This window comes from Lacerta agilis, chromosome 5 (assembly GCF_009819535.1).
Source record: "Lacerta agilis isolate rLacAgi1 chromosome 5, rLacAgi1.pri, whole genome shotgun sequence".
NCBI classification, from domain to species: domain Eukaryota; kingdom Metazoa; phylum Chordata; class Lepidosauria; order Squamata; family Lacertidae; genus Lacerta; species Lacerta agilis.
In genome coordinates this window covers 69,715,717-69,734,095 of record NC_046316.1, presented here as the reverse complement: position 1 = coordinate 69,734,095, position 18,379 = coordinate 69,715,717, and the positions used below count along the sequence as shown (strand labels likewise).

Here is an 18,379-nt window from a genome sequence, read left to right as displayed (position 1 = left end):
TTTATGGTGTCAAAAGGGAAGAGTTTACAAGCAAACGGAAGAGGCCATAGGGCCAAGTTTGCATTTGAGGTTCCTAATACCCACAAACCCTGCTTTCCTTCCTTCCTATGTACTTTGCTGTTCAAGCATCTATAGCACCAGACAGATAGAAAGTAGCTGCAACAGTGATAATCTCTCTCCAGTAAACAATCACATGGTTTAGTAGGTATGGAAGGAGGAGACCTGACGTCCATGGAAAGAACTATCAACAGACTCATTCTGGCTGCCAGGCTGCAAGATGAGAGAGAATAAGTGTTCTCAAGGTGCCTGCAGGCTATGCTTGGAAATTCAAGCAATAGCTCATCACCTTTAAGAACATCTGTACTGCATAAATGTTCTTGCATTAAGTAAAACGTATTGCCAAGTGACAATATTCATGCGATAGATCCCAACATACTCGGAAGAGTTCTATAAGCTGACCATCGTATGAAAGACTCCTGCTAGAAGCTCGCATTGGCAGCTCTGTATGATGGCAAACTATGGCTGGGGTTGGGGGAGAGAAGTCTTGTTTCAGAGGGGCAAGAAAACACCATTATTATTTTTTTACATTTTCTTTTCAGATTTTATTTGAAATCTAATTCAAGTTGTCAAAGCTACAAAAAAGGGGGGGAGGGGGGAAACAATTGTGTGTGGGTGGTTTTTTTTCCTAACTCACAACATTCTAAAACAAAATATCACTACTGCCAGCAGATCAGTTACACACATTTCAGATGAAGTTTCTAAACACAAATTCTCATTCTGGGAAGTAGCCACAATGAAGGTATTTTGTACAATATAAAACAATGACAGGTCTACCGATGCAGTTACTCATGAGTATACACGTGCATTCACAAAAAAATTAGGAATGCTTTTTTTGTTTTGTGTTGTTTTTTTTAAACAGACTCTTCAGGCACAAAAACAAAACCGCATTTCCAGTAAGTGACAGCATCATAAAAATTAAGAGTTTGTCAGTGTTTGCTCTTCTTTGACTTCTTGTGGGATCTGTGTGGAGAGCGGGATTGAGATCTGGATTTTTTCCCTGACTTTTTAGGTGACCTGGATCGCGACCTCCTTGTTCTTTTGGGTGTCCTTGAGCCAGACGGCGACCTAAAAATAAATTGTATTAATGTCAATAGATTGTTTATTTGGCTTCTGCCTGCCAAGATCAACCTCATTCTTAGAGTAGTTCAGAACTATGCTGGATTTGATGCACTCTTCCCCAAACAGATTAATTCTATCCTGTAACATGTATGTTTAAAAGTGGACATGAAAATACTACCTGTACAGTACCTTTTTACTGCATATGTCTCACCCAAGAATTATGTAACTCCACAATATTACACAAAGACAACTGTTTCTATTTATTTATTCAAAGGATGATTCTGGGTTCAGACGACAGGACAAGCCAAATTACGGCTTAGCTGCTGAGTCACACTGAACAAAAATGGATTTCCAGAGATGAACAGCGTTACCTTTTAGCTTTTTTACTGGCATCTCTGGGAGAATCCTTGTGAGATGACCTGGAGCGTGAGCTTTCTTTGTGGGATCTTTCAGATCGCTCCGAGCGTTCTGATTTTGGAGACGGTGATTTTGCTCGCCTGCTTCCACAGCTGCGGGATGGGCTGGGTGATGTGCTGTGTCGCCTTTTCCTTTTTCAAAAAAAGAAAAGAAATTATGAGCACCTATACAAAGATGCCCACCACCTCACCAAATATATTAAAGTAGGTTGGCATTGCTTTCAGAACATTAAATGCATAAATATTCAAAATCTCCTTATGCACATTTCCAGAGCAATAGGAGTTACAACAGCAATCAGGCTACCCATCAAAACTGGATGGTTAAATAAAACTTGGGAATTAATTATACCGCCTTTAAAAACACAACTGCAACTGATTGTCCGAAAACCTATGGTAAAATATATTTCAGATGCTTATCAGTAATGATTAATATTTGAATTAATCAGCAGTGACTTCAAGCCCTGCTGGGATTGAATACCCTCTGGTTCCCAGTACTGAATGGCATTGTATTCAAGATTTGCTTTTGGCAGGGATAAGCTTCTCTCTAGTGTTCCTGATTGGCAACTCGAAGGTGTAGCTGATCCCAGCAGTGTCTGAAGTCTATGCCAAACAGCATTTAAAGCCTTCCTGATTGTTCCTTTGCAGCCACGCCTTTATCTGCCCTACACCTGACATCATACAGGTTGGGTGGGCTTGGCTTGGGGGGAAACAACCTTGCAGGTTAAATTAGGCCACCTGCTGGACCAAAATAGGCTCACAGCCTATTGATTCCCCACCAATGCTTTAAACTATAGCCTTGTTCTTCAGATACTGTAACTTGTGTGCACCCTTGTTTGCCATTTTATACTGATATGCTTAACATTTAAAAAGCAACAATTGCTTTAAATGTTCCCTTTTAAAGCGGCTGTACATGTTTATCATCACTGTTATCAGTTGAATGGATGATAATTTTCTTCTAAATGCCAAGATCTTCGATTGTGAAATTGCAGGGCAAACTATGGCAAAGTTGCAAAAGCAATACTGTCTTCACACACACACACCCCACTGAAAGTATTATTTTCCAATTCAGACACTCAAATTTAGGTGACCAGAAAAAACAATTAAAAAATAGAGTGGCCCCCCAAAGTTTCTGCTCTGCTGGTACAAGAGACTTTTGTTTGCAGAATGTAACTTTCCCTTCCTTTCCCTTGCAGCCCACCCCCTCAAAATTGGTTCTGAAGGGTTGGAGGAGCCCCTGGAGCTAATTTGGGGGGCATGAAGAAGGGAAAAATTCATTGCACAGGGTACATTCTATCTAGCCTTCTTAAATTAGATACCTGTCTTTTCTTGTTGGTGTACATTCTTCTTTCTCCTTCTTCTCTTTTGATCTGGATTCAGATTTCTCTTTGTCCTTCTTGTCTCTTTCCCTTTCCCTCTCCAGCTCCTTTTCTTTCTCCTAGATTAAAAGTAATTGGGCACTTCAGAGAATTCAGAATTTATCATACAGCAAGATGTGTATGTTAATTCATTGTAAGCCCTACAATACAGAGCCAAAACTTGGCATTCAGGGAACAAGAAACAGTCTAAAGCAGCTTCCTATGACTCCACATTAGATCACTGATCCATTTAGCTGAGTGCTGTCTATCCACCCTGACTGGCAATGATTCTCCAGTGTTTCAGAGGAATGTCCTTTCCAGCGCTACCTAGATATGTAAGAGAATGAACCTGGAATATTCTGTATATGCTCTACTACTAACCAACAGTCGTTGCTGAACAGTCAGACACTCACAAGAACAGGTAGTCACTTTTAAAACAAGTTTGGAAACATCTTTGTCTTCTTAATCACATTGTTTCGGATTCTCAAGCATCTTTAGCTCAAAGCTACAAAACCTTTGGTACTTAACTTCTAAAAAAATGTATCAAGCTACACGTGCCCTTTATATGTGGCAATGTAATCATTAAGTGTAGTAACCTTAAAATTGAGGTTTTGATGCTAAATCGCTTTAAAAATAGATACAGTAACAACAAATATCATGAAGTTATTGCAGGGCAGTGAATCCCAAGCTATTTATTATTTTGTCTAGTAGTTTACACAAGTCTATCACTTTAATATGCTTAAAAAGGTAATAAATCCTTGTGTCACTTTCTGTATGCTCATATTCAATTTTAAATGCAGTCCTACCATAAAGCACCTATCACTCACAGAAATGACTTTAGATATCATGCACTTATACAGATCAAATAATCTATCTGGATAAGTCTAAAACACTAAACCGGCAAACTATTAACTGCTCCAAAACTATTCTTATTTAAGATTGCCAAGTGTAACGTGAGGCCAGTACCATTCAATGGGTTGGATCCAGACTGCAAGTGGATTTGAGCCTGAGACCTGCAGCTGCTTGTGCATATCATGCTAAACAATAACTTAGCATTATAGTCATAACAGGTTCCAGTAACATTAATAGAAATCTGTATCTAAACTAAATTTAAAAATCTAGAACAGTAGCACTACTTACCCTCTGGAGCAGTTTGTCACGGTAGTGTTCAACCTGTTCTGAAAAACTCTGGCCTGGCTTCTTGGGTCTTTTTCCAGATTCCAACTCATCTTGAAACTTCATTACCTTCAGCTGTGAAAATGCACATGCAAACACAGTACTAGAGAGTTACATGCAAGTTTGGCAAAGTTACAACATACACATTTGGATTAGGCTTTTTATTTACTTCGTTTTGGCCCTAGGGTACATGTTTTAGATACATTCACATAAATTTCTTTTCAGTGGCGAGTTCTCAAAACAATTAATTGGTACAATTACGATATTAAAATACATGTAAAGCTGACATGTATTTTAATATGTACCTTTAGTTTATAATGTAATTTTAACTGACTTTATGTTCTGATTCTTTAAAACTTTGACTTTTATTGACCATTTTAATGTATACTTTATATTCTTTGTATACCACCTAGAAGTTTTATTTATCATTAAGCAGTATATAAATTCTGTTTGAAGAATAAATAAAATCCAACCCTATGCCTATGATTATCAGTGAGGCTGAAAGACTCTAGAGTTAAGTCTCTTCATCAGGTTCGATAAAAGGAAAATTATGACTTGTCATACATGAATAAGCCTTGGGTTTGTGCACTCTCCTCCACAGTCGTGACAAGATCTGAAGCTCTTGCTTTTATTTAACCAATTGCAGTTTAGCATTATCCTAAGACAAACTGTTGTTAGCTTTTACCACTGAAACAAGCCAAATTAGGAACACAGGATGCTACCTTATATCAAGTCAGTCCACTGGTCATCTAACTTAGTACTGTCTACACTGGCAGGCAGTGGGTCTTGTTTAAGATTATGCCTGAACCCTAAACCACAGGTAAACCTGAACTGTGATTAATTGAAAGTAACCACACAGGAGGAGAAAAAGAGAAAGGGGCTCATTCACAAAACGCTTAACAATCGTTTAGCATTACATCTCAACATAACTGCTAAATTTCAAAAAATGAAAGGAAAATTATTGCAGAGTTCCTCACTCTCAAGTATGAATGCAGCGTATAAACCTTAATGGAGATCATACAATAAATTTAGAGATTATTATACCCCAACGTAATGACTTTCATTGGGCATTACTACTCCTAATAAATATTTGAGATCACATTTAGAAAAGAGATCCTTAAAATAAGCATCCATGATTAATAATCATTAATAATCATTAATAATCTATGAATCCTAACGGACCAATCTCATTTTGCAATACAGTTATACACTTCTCACCAGCAGAGGGCACCCTAGACTTTCCAAGTAGTTATGATTAAAATACACTTTTACCCAACAGTTCTTCCTACATTCTAGGAATGCAACAAGTGCTTTAGAATTTCAAAAACAAAAGCGCCACTCTCTTCTAACAATTGAGAAGAGATATCGTCCTTAAATCAAGATTGAATAAGGAGCATTGACATTAACTCCAATAATGTAGCTTAGAAATATACTTGCACAGTACATTATGGGCTTCAAAGTTCAAAATGTTCAAGGCTTCTCATGTGTATGGCTCAATTGCTGCCTCTTCTGCCCTCCCCTATCTATTTTCCAACACTTGCTATGATTGAATAATGCCCTAATTATGTCCACCGAACTGTGTAATAGATTTTTGCTTGTGCGATTGAACTTTTTCCTCTTCTCCTTTCACATTTCCCAAAAATTTGCCCAGGAGGTTCCTCCAGCTTGTACCTATGTTTCCCTTATGTTACATCTTTCAATAATAAAACTATTAAGACACAGTGCCAGCCTCACATATACACAGTGCAAATACAAGTAATTCTTAAATGATAAACTTTGATTAGCACTCCTGAAATGCAAGTGAAAATTTTGAAAACAGGGAAATTGATTATTTTTATGCTGGATCCATTATTTCAGAGTATAAAAATAAATTTTATTGATGATTTTCACACACACCTCAATTTCTCTGAGTTTGGCACGCTTTTCCTCACTCATTTCTGAGTATTTGCTTGAAGATTTCGAATCTGACATTTCTTCTCTGATTGGATTGGAGTACATGTGATGCTCCTCTGATTTAGAACTCTGAGTGTCCTCTTCATCTTCACTTTCTTCTTCTTGGCTTTTAAAAAAATGGAAGTACAGGAATTAATTCTCTCTGGGGGAAATCTGCTATGTTTATCATTTTCCAATAGAGCATTTTGTCATTACATAAAGTCAAGTACAGATACATGTGTCAGCATACTTTGCTTCTATTTTTGTTCTGTAACATCCTCTTACTATTATTATACAATATTCTTTTTATTTAAAATATTAGGTGTGTACTGCAAAGAAAAATTACTGAGGAGAAGAACAGCACAGGGAGAACAGGGAGGGTGGGTTATATCTGTTTACGTTTCCGCTCAACCCTTCATTCACGCTTTCACAAGCAGAAGCAGCCTTCCATATAAACGTCACTTGCTTGACCAGGAACAGGAAATGTAACACAGGTATAATAGAGCACAATGAAGTGTGGATGCAGTATATCATTGCTGGACTGGTTTCAAAGTAATTATGGGAGAGGATACACATCTTAGCATGAAACCAAAGCAGTGCAAATGTGCATCTGATTTCCCCGTCACTGACCCAGCAATGAATCAACAGTGACTGATCCAACAATCCATGGAGTGCTTTCTTGATTAGGATGCCCAGATCTATGGAAAGTCAGTGCATAACCTCTCCTTGAGCCAGGATGTTTCTGGATTCAACAATAAGACCATGTGCCCCAATTTGGCTCCATGCATCCAACTACTAAGATAGTGCCGCTTCAGCTCCCTCTCTGATCCAGTTTGGGGCATCATTTGGGCCCAATCTGACCCCAAATCCAAATAGGGGCCTTGCATAATCCTACGTATATGTAGGGTTTAAAACCTTAATTAAACTACAGCCAGCAGCCATGGGAGGGAGGACAGGCAAGAGTCTCTGCTTGCATCTACTTCTGTCCCACCCCAACCATACATTTATTTAGGGTCTAAAACCCATTCCTTTTGTCCTCCCCTTTGTTGAACCCAACCCGGGGCTGCCTCAACCCACTTCAGGCAAATCTCAGATAGACCCGAATCAGTCAGATTCAGTTTGTGATTTGGGATAGGAGCCACATATCTTTTTTAAAAATGTTTTCCCATAAAACCTGAAGGGTCTCCCACATATCTAGGAATCCACTCTTGTGCGGGGATTCTTTGCTGGAGCTTCCCGCGTGTAGGTCTAGGCCACCTACACACGGGATTCCAGTTGCCGGGGATCTGCGGCCAGCACCTCACATGCGTTTCCGCACAGGCGCCGGCCAAGCCTGCGAACGGTACGGCCGATAATTCCGGAGCATAAAATCACACCGTGCCGCAGTTCGCCAGGCTAAATCTGAAGGTGCCTGAGTTGTTCGGATGAAAATGCCTCGTGAAAGTAGCTACAAATACTTGCGACCTCCTGAATTACTCTAAAGTTACATACCCAAGCAATAAGGCTAAAGTTACGACCAAGCATGAAGGCTAAATAGATCCCAAAAATTTTAAATTAAGATGAAATAAAGACAGACACATTACTTCTTTGAATGGCTTTGGCTGACCCGCATAGGCTTTTACACTTCACTGAACCTATCACTATTCTAAGCTTTTCCTAAGCTAACAGACCCTGCACCGCCAAATCTTCCGCAATGCTAAGGCTAACTAAATCTGTACCGCCAAATCTTCCGCGATCTAAGCCTATGCTAAAACTAAAGCTATCTAAACCTTTACCGCCAAAATCTTCCGCAAGCTAAGACCTAACTGCACGCGCTTCCAACCCGTCCAACCCATCCAACCCGCTCCCCAAAAAACCCCGTTAACTAAACTGAACTAAACTAAACCAAAAGCAAATAACAAAAGACCCCTAAAGCGGGGAGCTGCAGCCTTTTATTGACAACCAAGTGCAACGTCACGATCGATATATTTACCAATAGAAACGCTGTTGCTGCCCCAAAAAAAGGCGGGAAGCAGAATAAACGATCATTGACAAATTCAAACCTCTGGAACTAAACTTTTAGGCGGAGTAATCTCAGTGGCAAAATGCCCACTGAGCCTTACTTTTGCTTTCACTTTTAAACGGAAGGATACATAAAATAGTGCATAAATAACATTAACTTAAAGCAAATAACCACAGGTTCAAAGGAACCCACAAAGTGTATTCCCACACTCTTGCCTTTTCTCTAGACCAGGCATGTCGAACAGGTAGATCGTGATCTACCGGTAGATCACTGGACGTCTGTGGTAGATCATTGGCTCCCCCAAAGAAGCTCAACAACTTTGGCTCCCCTAAAAAATGATTGACATTTTAGCCCTTCACCCCCCCCCAAAAAAAACAGGGCATTCCTCCCGCCTCAGAAAAGCTCAACAACTCTGACCTGAACCCCTAAAAATGGGCCTTCCTCATTCCTAAAAAAAAAGCTTAACAACTCTGACCTGAACCCCCCAAAAGGGGGTAAATCACTGCCAGATTTTAACTCTGTGAGTAGATCACAGTCTCTTCAGAGTTGGCCACCCCTGCTCTAGGCTGTTTTGGCACCCACATCATTTATATCTGAGATACTAATGGAGAAGAGATTTCACCATTACTTTCTAAAATAACTCTACAGAGCCTAACTCACATGGGACATTGAACAGATTTTCACTGGGCATGGAAGCAGGAATAGATGAATAGACAGTTCTTTGGTCTAATATACTACCAGAGTCAGTAATTAAAGGAAACATGCATTAATGGATAAGGTTACAACTTTTGCATTTATCCATGGGAGGCTGATCTCTTCCCTAATACGGGACTCCAGAAGCAAAGACATTTCATACCCCCATAGCATGTTTGAAATGATCCTTGTTATTGTGTAATATGTTTAGGGTCGGAGTGGCCACGGCAAAAGGGGGAGAGAAGACATACAAAACACCCTAATTCTTGGGGGAGAGAAGACATAAAGAACATCTTAATTCTTACTTCTGATTTTCTTCCTCTTCAGATTCCTCATGCTGGTCAAAAAGCTCCCATTTAGATGTTGTTACCGCTAGTAAGGGGGGAAATGCAAAAACATTGGCCAGTGTTACATAAGATTATATAATTCTTATTTTTAAAAAAGGTATTTGTAGCTATGCTGCATAGCAGTTAATTTCTAACTTTTTATTTAATGGCACTGTTCCAGAATAAGAGCAGCACTTGTGATGTCTGCTAGTGAATTTAAAGTATTGCTTCATTAATATTTAGCATGAAATGCTGAACTAAAACCCATTTAACTGAAATGTACGTAACGAAAGTGGCAGAAGCTAGATATGACACTAACCTTGAGCTTCAAGTGCAGCTTCATCTACTGCTTCCCACTTTGAAGGGGCAACTTTGAAAATTGGCTCATTTTTTTTAGACTCTTCAGAAGCATCCACTGTTGAATAAAAGATTATAGCAATGACCAACGTTCCAAAGTAGTCCTGCTTAGTATGCTCTCTCTTATATAGGGCACTTGAAAAAGATAAGCTATTTTAAAAGGTGCAGGCTTCAGCATACGTTGCTGCAAGTAAAAGATTATGTGCAGAGCAAGTCTCTGCATGTTTACTCAGAAGCGTCCCACCAATGGGATATATGACCTTGTGCTTTTAGAATGTCAGACCTGAATATTCAGGAAGGGCACATAATGCAATCTTCTAAGGCCCATGCCATTTTAAAGTAAAGGCAGAGGATTCACTTCAAATAAAAGCCTTTTGCATATGGATACTTGTATGTCATGGAGAAGACCAAGACATAGACAGAGATCATAATTCTGGGAGACATGCACTCAAGCCCCTCTAAATTCCAGAATCTGAGCACAAATTATGAGAGGGCCGATCTAAAGCTCTGTGGGATCTAGGAACATTCGAGCTATCCTGTGCAAAGGAGTCTCTGTAGTCTTTCTGCTGTTTTATCAGTTTGCACTGGAGCTATCAATTTTAGGAGGCATTCAAGATAAACCTGTAATAAAAGGGTTTCTGCCCCAACTTGATTTATGGCCTAACAAGGTAATGAAAATACAGATCTTGCTTATATAGGATTGAACACAGACAGAATGGTAATAACCAACACACCTCACATCTTCCATTTTTCTACTATTATTCTATAGAAGCCAAATTTCTAATACAAACACCTGTTCTCAAATCTCAGCAACACTGCATTTTAAACGCCAAAGTACCAGAAAAAATGGGGCCTCCATTAAATGTGCGTTTTGCAGTAGGAAAGTGCAGGCTTCAAGTACACACTAAATTTAGATATTCCTTACAGGGAACACCATCAAGGTCATCATCAAGCGTCTTAATAGGGACTCCATCAAGATCATCAATTGGAGCAACATCAATAGGAATTCCATCCACATCTTCTAGAGGAGCACCATCAAGCTCTTCCTCAATGGGAGCTCCATCGAGATCATCGGGTACTTCCTGTAAACCAAATGTAAGTTTTATATGCAGAGTGTTTTCCTCAAGTTGTTACAGCTTCATTTCAGATACATTTTATGCATTTAGTTCACAAAAATGTGGAGCTATTATGTCCGCCTCCTATTATGGGGCAATTCACGAATCCAGCACTTTTCCTTGTGGGCTGAAGTGGCCCAGTGTGTGTACCCGATATTCAATGTGACATGGGCATCTGCACAATATGTCTGACTCCCCCAGTCTTTCAACCTCCAGCATACTGTTTCCCACATCTGGATGCTACTAGCACCACTAGTATGCTAGCATCACAGTTTGCTGTACGACTGCACACATAGGAAGTTTCTGGATTTAATTGACACATTAAGAACCTGTTAAATATGCAAAGCAGTTTACCATTCACACAAGACATGTAGATGCCAGAAGAAAGACCCTGGTTACAGATATAATACATTTTCCTCAGGGTCCATAAATGTAGTAGATGCACAATTTCTTGGGCGGGTGGAGGGGGGGGGAAGTAGAAACCAATGTTTATGTTTAATAAGAGAGTTCAGCACTTGCAAACACTTTCCTAGTTTCCATGTTTTCCTTCAGAAACCAGGTAATAGATAGCCGAGTTCCCATATTTCTGTAGTTCATTTATTGCTTACACTGCAGCAAGTCTACATGCAAAAGATTTAATCTCTCCTGCTTACTTTCTTGAATTACTTCACAAAAGATATCTGGCACGAGTAGTACATATTTATGGTTTGGATAACCCAGTAATTTTTGCCTGGCCCTCTCTTCACATGAATTCGTACTTAAAATAAACTATGCTTTACATATGCTCCTGAAACTATGGGCATTTTGCTCGTTCCCCACTGCTACTGTGCAGGGGAGGAGACAAACTGTACTGTGACTTCTTATCAAACTTAGGCTCATTTGCTTCTCTCCAAACAAACCATGAGCAGTAAGACAAGAACAACCCTCTATGTGAACCAGGCCATAAGTTTTTTGTATCTTCTGCTCTAATTACAAAACCAACCAACTCTCAACAACTATACGTTTCTCAAAACTGCTTCTCCTTGCACCTGTGAGGAATTAGCCACAGGTTAGAAATTCTTGGCTCTTGAGACAAATGCCCTAATAGACAGCATGTATTTTGTTCCATTAATTCCAACTCTAACCACATAATATGGAAGAGATGGCGGTTGGTCTCAAGCATTCGGGTATTTTAAAATGCTCTCTCACTCACAAACACACACCTGAATACTGATAAAGAGGCAATGCACGTGCTTCAGGTTCCAAGTAATTTCCAATACGTAACTGGCAAATGAGCTAGTTCAAAGGCAAAGGTATGGACAATGTTAACATTCACATTGGGGGAAAACTGCGTTTATGCAACTTCAAATGAAATGAAAGATTCATTTGGGAACCAAGAGAAGCCTTCATGCCCTAGAGTCCAGCTACAAACCTCTGCTATGACTTCCTTACCTGTAAGGCTTCAGATTCTCTTGTTTGCTTCCAAACGAATAGTACCAATAATGGTCTTATCTCACACTTACCTCCACTTCCTTTTCTTCAATAATATTTACAAGCCCCAAGAAAATATTCTGCAGTTTGATCAAAAATGGTTCTGGATAAATCGCCCAGTCTTCCCATGCTCTGAAGCATGTCATTACCCGTTGCTAAAAGTAGTAAACAATGCTAGTCATTTGTATTGAGAAGTACTTTAAGAACATTACACAAAGCACAATGCCACCTCTATCTAATTAGCTGCACCCATAACAGAATGTTCATATTGGTTTTGATGTGTTTAGTAATCTTGGGTGGCATCCAGCAAAGTCATACTCAAAGCAGACCCACTGAAATCCTTGTTAAGGACTAACTTGAGTCCACTGATTTCAATGGGTCTACTCAAAGTATGACTTAGACAGATACCACCTTTTGGGTACAGTCAATAAAAGCAATATATTTGGTGCAGACGGCAATGGAGTGTAGACTGCACTATTTATATTTAATTGGGATTTTATTTTCACAGCAAATTATACACAAACTTTGCTTTGGTAAAAAACAAAGTCATTTTTTCTGACATAAAGGTTGTATATTTATTGAAGGGCAGATTCCTAATATGCAATTTTCTTCCCAGAGAGGCTTGCACTAATTATTTTTTGGCACCAAGCAGAATAGCTTTCTTATTTAATACTTATATTTTTACAACACTATTTTGTTTGCCGTTTTATATTATTTACATTATATATTTATAATTTCATTTTTATGTCAATAAAAAGAACAAATGAGGTTGACTACTAGAGAGGGCCTTTCCAGTGTTGGCACCCTCAGAGAAGTCTGTCTTTTAAGGTGCCAGGTGACATTTTCAGTCATGAGTATTTTTATTTTTATTTTACTTTCTATTTGTTGTACTGATGTCATTCTCTGTGGCTTGTTTTACTGCGTGTTAAGATGTTGGTTTCCTATCATATTTTATGCTTTTAATTTTTACTTGTAAATCACCCAGAGGACTTTTTTTGTTAGGTTGTACAGTCATACCTCATGTTGCGCCGAACCTGGAAGTACCAGAATGGGTTACTTCCGGGTTTCGGCGCTCGCGCATGCACAGAAGCACCAAGTCATGACCTGCGCGTGTGCAGATGCGACACTGCGGGTTGCGAACACCCCTCCTGTATGGATCGTGTTCGCAACACGAGCGTCCACTGTAAATAAATATTGGAAATAAAAAATAAACTTCTAAGAGAAAGTTCCAGGGGAAACCACTGAATTGAAATACTTGATAAATTGTATCACCTGTGGCAATAATTGATATTATTGTTCCACACTACTTGAATTAACTAGCATACCAATAGCAAGATGTGGGTGTTATGGCCTTTTTAAATTGGTCACTGTAGCTAATCTGGTTTTAGATAAATATCACTGTCTGCTAGTGGTGGTTTCTTTCTTCATTTCGCTCTGAATCAGTTCTCTACATTTCCCATCTCTTCTCTCTGTTCCCCTGCCCCCATCATGCATATATATGCTTGCCAATTCACAGCTACACTTCATTCATCTGCTGAAGTGGTCTATGATTCACAAAAGCTTGCATGATAATAAATTGGTTAGTCTTTTAAGTTGCAACGGACTGCTGTTTTCACCCTGAAACTGCTCACTGCATTGCAGTAAACAAATTCATTAAATAATCATACACATACCTTAAAGTTTTCTGACTGTAAATGACCTTGTATTGTTCGGTATGTAGCATTCAGATCAGAGTATATCTGGCAAAGTTTTGTCTCAAAACTGAAACAACATTTTCACATATTACAGTCTGCATTACTGAGTAAGCCACAGCAAAAGTCATTCACCTTGCATCTAAGCTACAAAAATGTGTGCCCAAATTTCTAATTATACAAAAGAGGCCATAAACACACCCATTTAGGAATAGGTCTAAAATCAGCTTCATGAATAAAACCTTTAGAAAGGTTACTACAATTTGTCAAAGTTTATTGCTATAGGCCAAACCAGTCTTTCAAGACACCTAGCACATGTATATATTCACACATATAGAGAAATTACCCTAGTTTAACAATGAGTGCATGCTACAGAGGAAAGTTACACAATTTTAAGTTGGCTCCAAATTTACCAAGTGTAAACATTTTTTAGGATTGGTACTCCTATAGATTTGTCAAAGTGTCAGACAGTACTACAAGGTAGCACATGCAAAATTCAAAATCTACAAAGGTTTTTGGCTTTTCTTGAAAGTTTAAAATGTTGATACTTACAATTTTCTGTAATATGAAGCATTGGCAACCTTTGCAGAAGAATTGTACAACACATCTGACACCAAATATAATCTTGCAATCTGCAAAAAATTAGAAATGTTACCAATGTTACTGTTCCACAAATTCAGCACCAAAATACTCAATGTCCAACTTCTGAAGAAAAATTTGTTCATGAACAGTTGAGTTGGCACAATCTGACAGAAGGCAAATACCTGTGCAATTTATTTTTAATCAAAGAGGAAAAACACAAAAGGAACATGTGGCTATTACAAAGCTTTACAACTAGGGTAGAAGACAATTTTAATTAAACAAAAAGTATCTTTCATAGTTGGTTATTACTATATACGTAGATACTGATGGCTTTGCATCAACAATGCACAAATTTACACACAAAACATAAAAAACTGTTGAGAAATCAATCATACCTTTTTAGGAAGTGGAGTCTTCAAGATGGATAGTGACTCAGCAATGCAGTCTACAATTTCTTCAGCAGCTTCAGCATTATTAAGACAGAAAACCATTGCATCTCCAATATCATTCTTACGCGGTGTTAACCCACGCAGGATTTCCTCTAACTTGTCCCTCTGTCTAAAATTCCAGTTTCAAATTTTTAGAAAACTTAGCAACACCTTTTCTGTATATTTATAAATGAGCCTTATTGAACATTCTATTTCAGAGTCAAAGTAACTGAGAACAATCTGCAATACATTTTTTTTACTGGGACGAGAGAATTTTAGTAGTAGTTTATCATTTTCACCCATACTCAACAGGAGGGGGAACATGGATGCTTAGAACTTAGTTACTTCTAAGAAACTTTGTGTTAGGATGCTTTCAAAAAAGTTGGCCAGCTCTTCCACATACTTGAATTTCTGTGTAGGCTCCTATCTCTACACATTGGCATAGTGCAGATGAGCTATCACTTGTCTATGTGAAAAGATGACATATTAGGTTCTTTAAAGATGCTTACTCCTCCTTAAGTGCACCCTTCTTGCTAGGTTCCTCTACGAATGCTTCAGGCTCTTGTTCTTCTGACATCCCATGGAGATACGGATTTAAAGGAGGTGGCCTCCAAAATGACCCATTTTTAAAAATACGGAAGTCTTCAGTCCTCCATTTGGTTGGTGATTCACCCTAAAACACACACACACACACAACCATGGTCAAAGCAACCAGTATGCCGATCACAGGTAATATTAGAAGTTGCAGTTAAAAGTATTTTTACCTGTAGAATTGAATAAAGCTTCCACCTGTAGTATACATGGGCTGGAGTCTGGTTCTCAAATAAAAACCTAAATAAAAAGCAGAGTGTGTGAAATCAGAGCATGTCCCTATTTAGATCACTAACATAAGGAAAAGCAGCATTTCAACACCAGAAAAAAACCTAGTTTCCATCACTATAGCACATCCCTACCATTCTTTGATCTATGCAACATTCAGATCATCAAGACCTAGATCTTACAAGCAGCAGATCTGGTAGCATACCAGTATTTGCACTGTACCACTTCAGGCTGCAGGTGAATATTCACATGAAACACTATTCAATCATAAGAGAACAGGAATGAGAGAGATTTTCATACATGTATTTTGTGATTCTTATATTGGAATTTTATGTTGTGAACTGCCCTGAGATCTACAGGTATAGGGGCAGTATACAAATTCAATGAGGAGGAGGAGGAGGAGGAGGAGAAGGAGGAGGAGGAGGAGACACAGGACCGACATGTCAAGGAAAAGGTTAGGTCAGTTTCCTATTTGCTGTCATTTTTTTAAAAAAAGAGATATAGTTAATTGTGTCTGAAAAGGTACACTACACACAAATACTTGAAACCTCATTTTCTGCTTTTGAGAACTATGCCTACCAAGTAGTCGGGTTTGCATACACGCCTATGAATAACTGCACACAGCAGTACTGAAGCATCAATGGTACATGCAACAAAAACAACACTGAACAGAAATAGAAAAATAAGCACCTGAACATTGGATTGTTGATTTCTCTGTTCATAATCATGGCTTCAAACATAGGTCCTTCACGCACCACAAACTCTATCATTCGATGTATCAGCGCAAGCAAATTCCTACAACAACAACACAGTTAAAGAAAAATTGATTCAGACCTAACACTAAACAAACTACACTCCACCTAAGGTATTAATAAATGGAGAAGATTATTTTTGCTGCACAGTTAAGAAGATTTATACAAATTAAGAATTTGGAGCAGTGTTCTGAACACCATGATGGGCAAAAATAAAACTAGTATAAAGTAGTAATAGGTCCTGTGGCTCATTGAATTATATTAGAAAGAGAAATGCAATATTCTTTTCCAGTTTGTTGTTCACTTTTGCCTGTATCGGAACTAATGCAATAAAAACTGTGTTTCTAAATATAATAATGCAATTCTATGCACACTTATCAGGGAGTAGGGCCACTGGAACTCAATGGGACCTCCTTCTGATTAGACATGCATAGAATTGTGCTGCAGGAAAATACTCTGCTCAAAATCAAACTTTTTGTTTGATAAAATATTTTGCTTAAGCTCAATTAAAATTTTAAATGTTGTGCATACACACACAAATGCTAACAATCAAAATACAACAGAGGCGGAAGGAAATGGTATGGCAGCTTATACTTCAGTACTGCTGACAGTTGAGTTCCTTGGATGAGAAGCCACCAGGATACAATTTCCATTTTACGTTAAAGGACACTAGGAAGAACACTTTTCTTCAGGCAAGTATTTATGCCATGAAAAGGACGCTGTCAACAGTGACAACATACCACTTAGTAATAATAATTATTGAGCCACAAGTTCTAAACACTTCTCTACCATGAACAATAATTTAAAGATTTTCAATCATTAGGCATTTCAAATTGCATTCAAGGATTTAAGTCAACTCATAAAAAATGTAAAAATCAACTACTACAATATAGTAAGAAAAGTTTTTTAATTTTGAATATATCCGATTTGCTTACATCCTAAGTTAAGACAGGTCAAGGAAAGAAAGTTTCTTGTCCTTTCGTCTGCCTGTAACCACCTGAGCTTCCACAAATGCTTGACTGGAGAGCCAGGGGCCCTCCTCCAAAATGAGGGATGGGGTTGGAAATTAGCCAAAACAGAAAGCGGCCAACTGAGCTGGCCAACTCTGGCCACATCCAGGCTTTTCATGTAGTGCAGGTGGCTGCAGTAGAAGAAAGCTGAAAACATTTCTTCCATGAACTCCATTAAATTAATTTATCTTCAGATCCAAGCCTTTGACCACAATCCAGAGAAGAGCAAAGAGATCCATACACAATGGGGCAGGGTATTGTTTTAAAAAAAGAAGTATTTTTCTGAACAGCAGTAGTTTGTGCTGCATTATAAACTGCAGTTTAAGCTTTCCAGAATTTAAAAAGAAATCAATGAAAAACCCATGGTGCATGCATGCTCATTTGCACATGAAAAAGGCTTCCCTGGGTTGCTCAGTTGTATACCAAGACAGATATCACAATATGTAATAGGTATTAGAATAAAGGCAGTACATTCCCCCCCCCAGCAGCCCCAATTTCATCCTACTACAGATGCTATTTGCATTAAATCAAAGCAGTATTGGCTTCCTGCCACATTCAAAAGGTGTTTGTGACTACGAAACGAGATGCATGTCTCAGTATTTTAAAACTACAATTATTCCTAAGTGTCATACTCTGCTTAATCCTTTTCATAGATATTCAATGTGCATAACATTGCACATTAGGATTTTGTCCAATCTTAATCACTCACAGGTAATGCACATCTGTTTGACAACTTAAAAAGGGAAATCTGTTCCTACCTTCATGAATATTAGGACTATTCTTACTACAATTAAAACATGCTGTTAACTACTAGAAGCAGTCTAGAAATCTTATCCTAAAAACTTTCTATGATCATCCAAGAACCGCTGTTCAACACAATTCCAAATAACTTGGTAATAATTTTACCCACTGCAGTTTTCTGTAAGTCTCAAGTGAAAAAAATATCTGAGTATGCACAAACTGTATTTGAAAATACCAATACCAAGAAGTCATTTTTTGTTTTGACCTTTTAGAGCCTTTGGGATCACAGTTCTTACAAGCAATGGGGCATATTCAGTAGTGACACACAAGTTATAAAAAGCCATTAACTGAGGTGCCTAGGCTTCACAATAAGCCCTGGTGGTAAGCTTCTCCTC

The 18,379-nt window shown here is 38.4% G+C and overlaps 1 protein-coding gene across 5 annotated transcripts in view; it reads right to left on the bottom strand.

Annotated features, from left to right (window-relative positions):
• Positions 1 to 574: 574 nt before the first annotated feature.
• Positions 575 to 18,379, bottom strand: part of U2SURP (U2 snRNP associated SURP domain containing) — a 33,243-nt gene continuing 15,438 nt past the window's right edge. For all 5 annotated transcript variants that reach the window (XM_033150384.1, XM_033150386.1, XM_033150385.1 and 2 more), the window contains 15 exons: positions 16,172 to 16,276; positions 15,427 to 15,493; positions 15,172 to 15,335; positions 14,630 to 14,792; positions 14,205 to 14,284; positions 13,635 to 13,722; positions 11,994 to 12,116; positions 10,302 to 10,458; positions 9,339 to 9,434; positions 8,999 to 9,065; positions 5,963 to 6,125; positions 4,031 to 4,141; positions 2,852 to 2,970; positions 1,491 to 1,667; positions 575 to 1,125 (listed from right to left, as the gene is read on the bottom strand). In XM_033150384.1, the coding sequence (XP_033006275.1) occupies positions 987 to 1,125; positions 1,491 to 1,667; positions 2,852 to 2,970; positions 4,031 to 4,141; positions 5,963 to 6,125; positions 8,999 to 9,065; positions 9,339 to 9,434; positions 10,302 to 10,458; positions 11,994 to 12,116; positions 13,635 to 13,722; positions 14,205 to 14,284; positions 14,630 to 14,792; positions 15,172 to 15,335; positions 15,427 to 15,493; positions 16,172 to 16,276 (1,819 nt within the window). In that variant the 3' untranslated portion in view covers positions 575 to 986. The remainder of the gene's footprint in view (positions 1,126 to 1,490; positions 1,668 to 2,851; positions 2,971 to 4,030; positions 4,142 to 5,962; positions 6,126 to 8,998; positions 9,066 to 9,338; positions 9,435 to 10,301; positions 10,459 to 11,993; positions 12,117 to 13,634; positions 13,723 to 14,204; positions 14,285 to 14,629; positions 14,793 to 15,171; positions 15,336 to 15,426; positions 15,494 to 16,171; positions 16,277 to 18,379) is intronic.